Genomic DNA, 13,579 nt, shown 5'->3' with positions numbered 1-13,579 from the left:
GGCACTCACGCCTCCAGTCTCTGGAGGTGTCAGTGGAGACCGATCTTTAGCATCTCCACAATAAATGACACCGCTGTGAAGTAAAGCCTCTCTCTGGGGAGGCGCTATCACTTCAGTGCAATAGCCCATCAGCCTGGTGACACTTGACTTCCACTGCCAGGTTCTCCTAACCCCAAAGGGCACATGCAAGCTAACTCCCTCACACAGTAGACTGAGCAAAAGACACAGGCCTGCACTCTGGCCAGCAGCTTTTGCAAAGAACAAACATGTATATTGTTTCCCATCACACTGGCAAATGCCAAACTCCTACTTCTGCCTTTTCAAAAAAGAAAAAAAAAGGCGAGGGGGGGAGGGGGAACACCTTCTAAGGAAAACCTACACTTACTTATCTTGCACGCATGAGAAAAGTCAATATATACACTCTTGCCACAACTATTTCACCTCAGATGCCCACAGCAATGGTTTTCCCAGCTTTCAGATCTGGAACTCTCTCTTCTGACATAATTCTCTGGGTTCTTTTTCTTCTCAGCACAACCCTTCTTTTGGCTGTTGTTGTTCATGAAAGAGATGGATGGCATTTTCTTTCAGGATAGAGGTTATACCAGTGAAGGTTCTCCAGGGAAACGGAACCAACAGATAGCTGGAGAGTCAGAGAGAGAAAGAAGGGGAGACAAAATACATATAATATATACCTCTATATAATATATTTACTTCCTATCTATCTGTTGCAGGGGGGATATTTTAAAGAACTGGCTCATGCAGTCATGGATATTGGCAAGTTCAAGATTTGTAGGGTAGGCCAGCAGGCTGGAGACTCAGGGAAGAGCCAGTGTTGCAGTTCAGGTCCAGAGGCAGTCTGATGGCACATTTCCTTCTTGCTGGAGGAGGTCAGTCTTTTTTGTTGTTCATGCCTTCAACTGATGAAGTGAGGCCCACCAACATTATGGAAGGCTTTACTCAAAAGGCCACTGATTTAAATATAAAACTCAGCTAAAAACACCCTCAAGAAACATCCAGAATAATGCCTGACCACATATCCAGGCACCACTAACACATAAAATTAACCATCCCAAAGGGTAAAAAAATTTTATAATTTGTTATAGATATGAACCATCAGTCTATTCAGCAATGTTATGAGACGAGGCTAAGTCAAAAGTACTGAGAAGTTGTATCTAAGTACAAATTTTTAAAAAGGCCCAAAAAGCATCTTAAATAATGTGGCGACAGACTAAGTTGTTTTATTTTTCATGGTATCAATCAGGGAACTACAAATTCATAGCATGCTGTGGCTAGATAGGTCGTTAAAAATCAGCCTACCTGGCACTGGGTATAGATGAAGAGACCAAGGCAAGGTGGAGAATTCAAGAAAATCTGAGAATGGGGTGGTCATGGCATAGTTGATGCAAAAGAGCAAACAGCTAAAAACCCAGATAAAAGTCATACTGGAATGCCTTATGTGGAATGTTTCTGGGATCAAAATCACTCTCCACTGTCTAAACATACAACTTCTGGGCAACACCAAGATAGAGAGAGAGACAGCTGAGCAGGGTGCTGGATGATTGGACCAAGCTGACCTGTTATCAAAAGCTGGCCTCTGTGTATCCAAAAGACAGGCCATCCAGGCATGGATAACTAAGAGTTCAATTACTGCCTTTATTTTGATAAGCTCCATGGGAAAATGAGGCTTTGGCCACCACTGCCAACATCAGCAAAGACTGGCCAGTGGACCTGAGGTTTCTATGCTTCCCAGAGGGACCCTTAATAATCTGCCTCTCATGGGGTGGGGCTGGGGGTGAGATTCAGCAAATATTAGTGAGTTACTCTCCTTTCCTCCTCAGATAGATGCCAGCAGTGGGTCCCTTTAGTTCATGAGCATTTGCACAGGCTTTGAAAAAAGTTATTAAGATTCAGCACCATTATCAAAGGGGCCTTGGCAGAATCTAATCTCTGGGAGACAGCAAACTGGCCCAGAAGTGGGGCTGTGACCTTCAGTCACCTGCTGGCCTTACTGCAATCTGATGCCTAAGAAATGGGGATTCAGTGCATCTTTGATGCTCAGTCAAGGCTTTGAAGCTGTGTCAAGACCACAGGACAAAGGCAGCACTGTTTATGCAAATCTAGAAACAAAAGAAGCTAGACTCCAAAGCCATTAAAAGTAACATCAGAAATGCAATACCCAGGGGTGATTAGAGGCCCTGCACCAGTGTGGAACAGAATGCCTGAAAGTGAGGCTGGGCAGCACACCAAAACATACACTGGGAAGGAATCCTGAGCAGCCACAGTCTGCCTGAATGTGCTTTGAGGCCTTGATGTCCACAGTTCCTTAGCCAAGGGGCAGCCTCTGTGTGCCGCAGGAAGGAAGCCCGGGCCACCACTGCTCTCCACCTGGGGCACACAGGCCCGTCCTGAGAAGTTCCAGTTTGTGCTCTCAAGGCCAGCCCTCTTGCTGCCACATCCCCTTGGCAGTTCAGTCATCATGTGGCACAGGCCTTCTGCAGGAGACAACTCTTTAGGGGAACATCTTTGGGCACTGTACACCACAGGGTGAACGCTGGTGATAAAGAACCCTCCTGCCAATGCAGGAGACTTAAGAGGCGACGGTTCAATCCCTGGGTCAGGAAGATCCCCTGGAAGAGGACATGGCAACTCACTCCAGTATTCTTGCCTGGATAATCTCAGCGACAGAGGAGCTTGGTGGGCTATAGGCCATAGGATGGCAAAGAGTCAGACACAACTAAAGCAACTTTTACACACACAACAGCATGAAATAATGAGCTTCCAAGAAAACTTACACTTTTTTTTTAGGCCACTCCCCAAAAGATCTAAAACTCGGCTGAGGGCCCATGAAACGTCAATTGTGCAGTGCTATGTTTCATGAAAATTCCTTAGATCTGGTTACTTCCATGAAGGGGCTTCCCAGGTGGCTCAGTAGTAAAGAATCCACCTGCCAATGCAGGAGACAAAAAGACACGGGTTTGATTCCTGGGTCAGGAAGATCTGCTGGAGGAGGGCATCACAACCCACTCCAGTATTCTTGCCTGAAAAATCCCGTGGACAGAGGAGGCTGTTGGGCTACAGTCCACAGGGTCGAAAAGAGTCAGACACGACTGAGTGACTGAGCATTTCCATGAAGGGGCTACTGATGTCAGATCAGGAAGGGACCCCAGAGAACATCTGTCTCATCCAGGGGTTCTCAAGTTTGGCCACACAGTCCCAATTCTCTGGGAAGTTTTCAAAATATGTCACTTGCCCTGATCCTATTGCAGAGATTCAGACCTAAGTGATCCCTAGGTGGGGCCTAGGTATCAGTATTTATATATATATATATATTTTTTTTTTTTAATCAAGTGATTCTAATAAGCAGCCACATTTTAAAGCCACAGTTCTGGTACCTCTCTCTTTTGTTATGGAGCAGAAACTGAGGTCCAGAGAGAATAAGGGATTGTTCAAAGTGACACAAGTGAACAGTACCTCCCTGTCCACTCACAGAAGTGAAGTGAAAGTTGCTCAGTCGTATCTGACTCTTTGCAACCCCATGGACTATACAGTCCATGGAATTCTCCAGGCCAGAATACTGGAGTGGGTAGCCGTTCCCTTCTCCAGGGGATCTTCCCAACCCAGGGATCAAACCCAGGTCTCCCACATTGCAGGTGGATTCTTTACCAGCTGAGCCACCAGGGCAAACCCACAAGACAACATAAATTAGAAAACGAGGTGGGTGGGGGGAGATGGATGAGGCTGCTCTGGGCTGGAGGCCACGGTCCTGGAGACCCCCAGGGCACCTGGCCTCACCTTCCTTCCCAAGTGATCATGATCTTCTTGGTGGGAGGCAAGGAGCTGTGGAATGCAGCTCATACTTCAGAGAAGGGGAAGGACTTGAAAAGAAAATGGGACACATATACTTGAGGACATTTACAGTGTTACCGAAAGGACACGATAAAACAAGCGTGTAAACAGTATGAGATTTAGCAACTGAGTTGTGATCGTCCCCAGAGAAGGCTGCCTGTGGGTGAGGTTGTAATAAGGCTACTATACCAACCCTGAACATACCATTGTGCAGCAGTGGCAAACTCAGAAAAATCTTTGGTGTAGCAGACTCGAATAGCGTGAATTTCCAAAAAGTTCTATTTTGGTTTCATAACCAGTGCAGACACCAGGTTAGGAACTTGGTAATATCATAATATTAAGGCTGAACTTCAACTCAACTGGGTTTCCCTGGTGGCTCAGACGGTAAAGAATTTGCCTGCAATGCAGGAGACCTGGGTTCAGTCTCTGGGTCAGGAAGATCCCCTGGAGAAGAGCATGGCAACCTACTCCAGTATTCTTGCCTGGAAAATCCCATGGACAGAGGGACCTTGCAGGCTATAGTCCACAGGGTTGCAAAGAGTCAGACACAACTGAGCGACTAACACTTTTCACTTTTCAACTAAGCTTATTTAATAGACTGTTTATTCTTTTCACACATGATAGGAGGAGTTTTAATGACATGCCAAAGAGAAAATCAAAGGTAAGAAAATTAAATACCAGCACAAAAGAAGCAAGATAAGGGGATATGGGTCCTGAAGTGGGTCACATGACTACCACTCAATAGAAAGAAATGCACTGGTTTGATTTCCCTCTAGACTATTAACAGATGTTCATCAGTAGACAGCTTTTCTTCTATAAACCTAAATACTTAATGAGCTCATGATGTGAGATAACTGAGCAAATAAGAGGGTTGGAGGGAGTGTCATTTTATATCAAGCCCCAGTGCAAGGCTCTTCATATAATGGACAATCTGAGGCACTCCCTTAAATTTTTTAAAAAAAAGTTTTTTTTAAATAGCCATTATTGGAAGAAGGGAGGACACATGTGCTTGACTCTGTAAAAAATACAAATGATGCTGCCTGGCAGAGCCTCTTCTTAGTAATCCTGTACATTACAATTTCTCTTAATAATAAAACCCCTTGGCCTTCCTGATTGCTTAAGCATCTGGAACCTGAGGTTTAGAAGATTCCAGCATGTGCCAACTTTCCAAGCTTTGAAAATCCCATGGCCTGTACTTTGGATGCACATACAGCCTTCAGTCCCTCCATGAGGGCCCCCTATTCTTCACGGGGCCTTCTGGGCACTCATCTCCTGCAGTTCCCAGACCCAGAGGTGCAGATAAGTTACCTGTGCACATGCTTAAGACACAGATTCCAGGCCTGAGGCTGGGAAAGATTGAGGGCAAGAGGAGAAGGGGGTAACAGAGGATGAGATGGTTGGATGGCATCACTGACTCAATGGACATGAGTCTGACAAGCTCCAGGAGCTTGTGAAGGACAGCTGTGCTGCAGTTTATGAAATCGCAAAGAGTTGGACACAACTTGGCGACTGAACACAGAGTCTAACAAGATTGAGGAAAGGCAGAGGGGAGGCTTGTGATTTTCTAAAATATTTTAGCATCCTGGCTGTTCTGAGCCTTACAGGCCAACTCTACAAAATGTATTTGAAATGCAAGACATGGTCTGACTGTCTGAAAGCACTTCCACCCCACCTGCTTCCAGCAGAGGGAAGGCAGCCCTGGAAGAGCTGCATATAAGCTTACTGTTCCGTGGTGCAGTGATGACATGAAAAATCCTGATTCCATTTGGCAGCAACCTTCCACTATCTTGGCGGGTCTCAGCCATAATCACCGTGGTGTGTGGAGCTTGGACAAATTATGGGGCTGGCTGGAAATCAAGAGACGAAAAAGCAGTCCAGCAGTCCAGCAAGGGACTCTGTGTTGGAAATGCCATGGCTCCAAATGTCCATGACCATATTTCTCACGGATAGCCCAGAAATTTAAGTTCCACTGTTGGAACTTGTTGGAAATCCTGCCTTTTCCAAGACCCTGAAAAGTGGCAATGTCTCACCCAATATGACTTTTAGGGAGAATGTTAATCAACATACAACCACACATTCCTCTTTCTCACAGAATCATTTCTTGCCCTGTAAGAACAGGAAAGCTGGACATGGTCCACTGCCATCCCCACCTCCAAAATGTATACAATTGCTCTCAGAAAGCAAAGCAACTGGAGAGTAAGAGTTCTATTCTTCACTGTCTAAAATGTAGGCACTTTGGGCTATCTCCGTGGTTTTCCTGGGCTTGACAGCCATCTTAGTCTATCTGGGCTGCTCTAACTAAATACTACAGACTGGGAATGGCAACCCACTCCAGTACTCTTGCCTGGAAAATCCCATGGACGGAAGAGCCTGGTAGGCTACAGTCCATGGGGTCGCTAAGAGTCAGACACGACTGAGTGACTTCACTTTCACTTTTCCCTTGCATGCACTGGAGAAGGAAATGGCAACCCACTCCAGTATTCTTGCCTGGAGAATCCCAGGGACGGGGGAGCCTGGTGGGCTGCCGTCTATGGGGTCGCACAGAGTCGGACACGACTGAAGCAACTTAGCAGCAGCGGTAGCAGGGTAGCTCAAATACAACAGAAATTTGTTTCTCATAGTTCTGGAAGCTGGAAGTCCACGATGAGGATGGCAGCATGGCCGGGTTCTGGCGAAGGCCGTCTTCAGGGCTGTAGACTTCCTGCGGTGTCCTCACGTGGTAGAAGAGAGGAGGGAGCTCTGTGGAGACCTTGTATGACAGCACTAATCCCATTCTTGCTTCACTGAAGCACACCTAAGATCCCCACCGCCTAACAGAGTCATCTCTGGGGTTAGGATTTCAACGTATGAACTTTGTGGTCCCTACAGACGTTCAGATCACGGCAATGGCCAAAATGGGGAAAACTCCATTTAAGGAACTTCCTCTCTCTAGCCTGATATGTCCCTCAATACACTTTGAAGTGATCCAAACAAGGAGGTGAGAAGAATGCTTCCAACATAGCCCATTTATCCCTTAAACTAAATACTCAGGAGACTGCTTCATCAGGGCAGCCTGCCCCCCACCCCCAGCCACAGCCTTCTGTCATCTTCTTAGGGGTGTGCAGCCTAGGATCATTACTTATGCAATCATTTACATTTTTTGAAATGTACATCTTCTAAGTGGTTTTGAAACATTAATCAAAAATGTTGGGGCAAAGGAGATTACTTTGCGTTATGTTTGCAGAGGAACAAAATCTCATCAGCTAAACCAGTTAAGTCAGGGGGAGGCATCAGCTTGCTGAACCTGACAAACAACTAAAATAATTACAATTACTGCCTCAATTAAATGAGATGTGTTACAAAATCATAAATTTAGCCTTGGCAGGATGTCATGAAGCCATTATGGGAAGTCTGAGTCGGACAGGATTTCTGTATGGTGCTCTTAGAGAGGAAAAGAAATGCCCTCCAGCCAAATCTAAGGTTTAATTCATGCAAGAGACTTGGCTAATGTCACCGACCACAAATGCTCTGTTTTCATGGCTCTGAATGGCAGCAAGTTCCAGGGAATTAATTACACCCACTCCTATTTATATACTGCATGGCTTTTCAATTACCACCTATAACGAGATGCTTTTTTACCTTTATGAACATTCACACACAGCATTCCAACCATGGGAATGGAGAGCCGAGGGAAAAGTAACGCAATCCTGATCATTTTACCACTAGGTCACTCGCTGGCAGCTTGCCAAGCCTTCTGGTTCTAGAAAGCACTCACTACTTGAGTCCTAGGGATCCTGAGAAGCCTGAGCAGAGAGCTGTGGTCACCACGCAATTGCCTGCAGGGGTCAGGCAAGCCACATTCGAGACTCAGACAGCAGGAGCCAATCACAAGTGCCCACAGTGTGGGCCTGATGGGGACATGACTGCCTCGACAAAGTCCAGGGGACAGGGGCTAGCTAGCTCAACAGTTGTTGCTGTGTACAATTTTCAGGGGGATTCCCCAGTAGTCCAGTGGTTAGGACTCTACGATTCCACAGCAGGGGGCACGGGTTCAAACCCTGGTCAGGGAACTAGGATCCTGCATGCCATGTGGTGCAGCCAGAAAAATAAAAATATAAAAAACAAATTTAAAAATTAAATAAAAGAGAAACAGTCAGGAAAGAAAATGCTTGAAAAAACTGTCACTCAATTTGTCCAATTCTTTGCAACCCCGTGGACTGTAGCCCGCCTGGCTCCTCTGTCCATGGGATTCTCCAGGCAAGAATACGGGAGTGGGTTGCCATTTCCTCCTCCAGGGGATCTTCTCAACCCAGGGATTGAACCCGGCTCTCCCGCATTTCAGGCAGATTCTTTACCATCTGAGCCACCTACAAGGACTCTAACAGATTTAACTTTAAAAAAAAATCAGTAATTTCATATGCTGAGAACATGAATGCAATTAAATGAACAAGTCACTCCTTTGAGAATAAATGTCAAGACATATACAGTATACACATTTTGTAATTCCTGGTGAATAATAGCCATGATTTAAACACTTACAGTGCAACCTCTTCATGGTAACTGGTAACCTCAGATGGCAACTGGGGAATAGAACTAACAACCAGGCTACAGGCTGATCATTTTCTCTCAAACTTTAACTCGACTGTATATTGTTACATGATTTGAAGAAATGTGCAGAACTGAGCCTTATAATAGTTCTACTATACTCCCTAGATAAGCCTTATAATGGACCTACTATCGTGTGTCTTAGACTTGAAGACAGTGCCTCACAATCACAGGACCCATGAGGACATGTAAGTCCTGGAAAAAGGACTGAGGCACAACCAATAGCCTTTCTGATTACAAAGCTTTCATTGTTCATTCCTCTGACCACCGAGACAGTCAAGGGAGAGGGCCACAGGGAGCGTGCTTATATACCTGGAGTCGCAAAGAAACTCAGCAGTAGAATCATAGGGAGAACCGAGTTGAGGACAGATCCGTGAAACCAAACCCTGCTTAGAAAAACTACCTGCTCCTTTAAACCAGGAGCAATACTGATTATAAAACACTCAGCATTAGAAAATACTCAACCACCGAGCAACAAAGGGTTTAAAAATCTAGAAATCTGTTATTGCACCCCAACACTTATTCATTATATAATATACTGGGGGAGCATCCCTTAACTACCCTGTGCTTTGGTTTCTGCACCTGTGGAAGTCAATTAATAAAACAGATCCAGGACAATTTAGGCATCCATTTTAACTCTGTAAGCAATTTGTCTGAACTCGAGCAAAAGGATAGGTGACTTCAGTTTTTACCCAAAGGAAACATGTAACTCTGAGGTCCAATCCTGTTTTGAAATTGTAGGATGGGAGGAGGATTGATAGTTTTCTCCAACTATTTGGAAGAAAGTTGAGCTTATGTGTCAATCAAATCCAAGACCACTAATTAAAAAGGCTGAAAAGCTGACCCTCTGTCTTACCAAAATGTTGCCATCACCATGCATATGAATATGCTACCTTATTCATTTGTCACTAAAAATCCTTGATAAATTTTTCTGTTGCTAATAGCTGAGATTGTAGCAAGTGACCTGTATATTTATGTACAACCCATATATTTAGTCTCATTCTATTCCTATAAAATCTACCAACACAGAACAGAGTTTAGTAACTATAAAGTGCCTAAGCTAACTGATGAAATTAACAAGACAGCGGAAGGGAACCACTGAGTCCTTGTGTCATTCAAGCAGAAGGGGCCATTCTTCTTTGAAAGAAACACTGGCACTCTTATCTTTCTAAGTTGGGTCAACTGACAGAAGCAAAAACTAGAACTAATTGGTCCTTTCTTGATCTTAAACGGACCATCTGTAGTCAGTCTGAGACATTAACTGCCTGAATCACATCCTGGCTCCACCACGCACTAGCCTTGTGAGCCCAGACAAGTTTTTTAAATTCTCTGTGCCTCAGTCTCCTCCTATGTAAAGTGAAGACAGTGATGACACTTCTCACCTGGGCTTGCTGTCAGGAGTAAATCAGTTATCATACCAAAGTTTTTAGAACAGCCCTTCCATAAATGTTAATTTCCATTATGCTGATAATTTTTGTTGTAAGGAAGGAAATAAACAGAGCTTGAACATATTTTCTTCTTTAAAATTTTCATTTTAAAGAGAAGAGAAAGGAAGAGAAATGTAATGGCGATGAGACCAAAAGGAAAAGACGTATAGGAAATAGCAACTATTATCTATTTAGTAGCATACGTGTAGGAGAAGGCAATGGCACCTCACCCCAGTACTCTTGCCTGGAAAATCCCATGGACGGAGGAGCCTGGTAGGCTATAGTCCGTGGGGTCGCTAAGAGTCGGACATGACTGAGCGACTTCACTTTCACTTCTCCCTTTCATGCACTGGAGAAGGAAATGGCAACCCACTCCAGTATTCTTGCCTGGAGAATCCCAGGGACAGCGGAGCCTGGTGGGCTGCCGTCTATGGGGTCGCACAGAGTCGGACACGACTGAAGCGACTTAGCAGCAGCAGCAGCAGCATATGTGTAAAAAACATTGTATTACATTATCTCATTTGCTTGTTAAAATAACTCTGTGCAAGCATGCTAAGTTGCTTCAATCAAGTCCAACTCTTTGTGACCCTATGGACAGTAGCCAGCCAGGCTCCTCTGTCCATGGGATTCTCCAGGCAAGAATATTAGAGTGGGTAGGCATTCCCGTCTCCAGGGGATCTTCCCAACCCAGGGATCGAACACTTGTCGCCTGCATCTCTGGCATTGGCAGGTGGGTTCTTTACCACTAGTGCCACCAGGGAAGCCCAATAACTCTTTGAGGTATGTATAATTATTAGTCATTTCCAGTTGAGGCAGCTAGGCTTAAAGCTTCACTGATGTGCCCGTGATCATACAGGAGGTTTGAGCCCTAGTCTATCTGACTCTAATTTTCATACTCTCCCCTCCAAACTAAACTGCCAGGCTTGAGAGAAAAAGTAGGGGGAAGGAGGTGAGCATACGGTGAGGAAAACAAACTAATGGATAGAGGTGGACTCAAGTACCATATATGTTTTCAGCCATGAGCTGAAACTTCCATCTAGAAGTAAAACAAAAACACTTAATGTTAAGACGGTAATGAAAAAAATATGACATCATTTTCACTGCTGATGAAAACTAGCATTAGTAGTAGTTTGGAACATTTTATAAACCACACTTATATTTGTATATCAAGTTAAACATTCAACAAAATGCTACTGGTTGGGCATTAAAATGTAGATATAAATCCAAGCTAATCCTCAAACACTGCACAGATAAAACTGTGTGCAAAATGTCAGGCTCAGTACCCTGAACAAGTAGAAGTTTGTCACTGTCAGTGTTTATGTCAACAGAAACATCTCTTTATTTAAAAGCCACATGATGGTTTCCAAGTTAGCATACATATTACTTTTCAGAACTCTACCAAATGAAATGCCCAAATTGTTCTGTAATTACACGATGGTTACTGCCTTGTGACTGCACAGACTGTGAATCCCAACTGTCTTCCCACAGGGAACAGCAGGCTCTCCAAAACACAAACTAATGTATCTTTTGGGCCCAGTGTCTTTCCTTGGGCCCTGCTCCATTTTTCATCATCATATTACTGGGCACTGTCCCCCTTAATCATAGGTTTGGGAAGGGGGGATGAGGTCAGCCTTCCCTCTACTGCTAAGGCCACTATTCATGGCTCCACTGAATTGAGGAAAATCCACTCAAGTGCACTGCCGCAGGTTACAATCCCGACCAGTTCCCTTCATCTCAGCAGAGCAGTGATCTCCATTAACCCAGTGCAGGTTTTAATTAGAACACAAGGATTATCTCAGTTCCTTATCACACAATTGTGATATCTGAAGGAAAACAGTTTGGTGGGGTTTTGAGATCAGACAGGTAAATGATGTGACAAGTTCTCCCTTTCACTGGTACAAAGTATCTCTAAAATATAAACTTTCCTTAATTCAGTTGGATACAATAAACTTGATGCTGAGATAACTGCACTCATCCTCTGAAGACGTTTTCAGGTCATTTTGTTGGTACTCAGTGAAGATCTGGCCCAGAACTTTAGCTGAGGGAAAAACATCACACTACTGGGAAATCTGAATGTGATCATTGAATCAGGCTCATACAGGAAAGAAATCTCATCAGATACTCCTCCCGCCATTGTTAAAGGTAAGCAGAAGAGTGAGTTTGCATAGAGTTACTAAAATAAGATGAAATCGAAGCTGGCAACCCAGTCCCTACACTTAACATGGTTCTGTTTTATATAAAGTTCTGGGAATTTTTGACACTGTCTATTTTTGACACTGGTGTGTGTTAGCTCTGCAGAGTGGATACTAGTCAATTTGCCATCTCAGAATGTTGAGTAGCGTGTGGGACTGAGACTGGAGTAAGTAATTGGTAGAAGCCCCTCAAAGCTGCAGCATCCTAAACTGAGTTACTGCCTCTCCTGGAGGGTTATAACCCATCACCTTCCCAGTCAAATAATCTTCTAGTGCTAGTCATGAAGTCAGCAGCTCCAGTTTGGAGATTTGCAAAACTCAGACCTGCCACTCACTTTATCTCCCCTGACAGGAAGCTCTGGTTAATGTCCCAGTGCCTTTTTCTTTTACTTGCCGCTCCCTCTTTCTGGAACCCTCCTTCCTTCCCAGGTTTTTTTGTGGATTCCTATTTGTCCTTCAAAACTGAATTCAAACTGTCAACTATCCTAAAAAAAACAATCTTCCATGACCACACAACTGCCCTAATCTGATTTAGAAGTCTTTTGTCACTCTCTCCCAATAGCTACAAATGCCATTCAGATCACCTTACACTGCCTAGTTTAAAAAAAAAACAAAGCCATATTTATCTATGAGGAGCCACATCTTATTTAACCTTTTACCACTTGAATAGGGCACAGTGTCTGGTTCTCACAAAAGCAGGTGATTAGGAGCACATACTTACATGCTTGCACAACCTCTTTGTACCTCAGTTTTCTCATCTGTAAAAAGGTATAATAATAAGACATGCTTGATGGCGTTATTGTGAAAATGAAACCAGAAAATGAATTGTAAAGTGCTCAGAAGAACTGTGAGCTCTTATTATTAAATACCTGTGAAATTAACAAGCCAATATAATCTTCACTAAGTTAGTTACTTTAGACACAATATCTCCTATGAAATGGAGATAATCTTATTTCTCTATAAGATGGTAGCAAAGGTCAAAGGAGGTAACACAGCTGGTGATAGTGCTTTGAAAGCTGTAAAGGACTATTTAAAAACTGGCATTTTATTATTTTTACCTAATAAATTATATCACATTCTAAGCCAGAACTCAAAGAAGAGTCTTCAGTGGCTGGCTAATGCAGGGGTTGCCCAAGGCCTTACCCAAGCTGTGGGTTTCTGCCTTAACCTTCCAACACTGACCATACAGGTACAATCCCATAAACCACAAACAAGGGTAAGGGAAAAGGGATCCCTAAGGTCTACGCAGAACTGGAATGCTCTCTATCTAAAGAGAACACCAACATCCATAGAATCTGGAACATCCAGGGAACTGAGGATGTACAATCACTGCTGAGTGATTCTGATCATATCACACAATCGATGGAATTCAAGAGCCAGAAAAAAATTTCTGAAATCACTTACTCTAATTCCCTCATTTTACTGATAAGGAAACTGATATCTGTGAATCCCAAGCAACTGGCCCCAAACCAAGACAAGCTAGTGACAGACAAATCAAGTCTCTTAATGTGTAGCTTATAGGTTTATATA

At 43.9% G+C, this 13,579-nt stretch overlaps 1 protein-coding gene across 3 annotated transcripts in view; it reads right to left on the bottom strand.

Annotated features, from left to right (window-relative positions):
• The window catches only part of COLGALT2 (collagen beta(1-O)galactosyltransferase 2), a 113,994-nt gene that overhangs the window by 97,883 nt on the left and 2,532 nt on the right, over window positions 1–13,579 (bottom strand). The window contains exons 1-2 of one of the 3 annotated variants that reach the window (XM_081492417.1): window positions 1,318–1,499; window positions 442–640 (exon numbers count right to left, since the gene is read on the bottom strand). The exons of the other annotated variants lie outside the window; for them this stretch is intronic. Of the exons in view, the coding sequence (XP_081348543.1) occupies window positions 442–578 (137 nt within the window). The 5' untranslated portion in view covers window positions 579–640; window positions 1,318–1,499. Of the gene's footprint in view, window positions 1–441; window positions 641–1,317; window positions 1,500–13,579 lie in introns of those variants that run through there. 3 annotated transcript variants of the gene reach the window in all.

The sequence above is a fragment of the Giraffa tippelskirchi genome, chromosome 5 (assembly GCF_054371585.1).
Source record: "Giraffa tippelskirchi isolate mGirTip1 chromosome 5, T2T-mGirTip1v1.2.pri, whole genome shotgun sequence".
NCBI classification, from domain to species: Eukaryota; Metazoa; Chordata; class Mammalia; order Artiodactyla; family Giraffidae; genus Giraffa; species Giraffa tippelskirchi.
The sequence above is the reverse complement of the archived record's forward strand: the minus strand, read 5'-3'. Positions and strand labels throughout refer to the sequence as shown.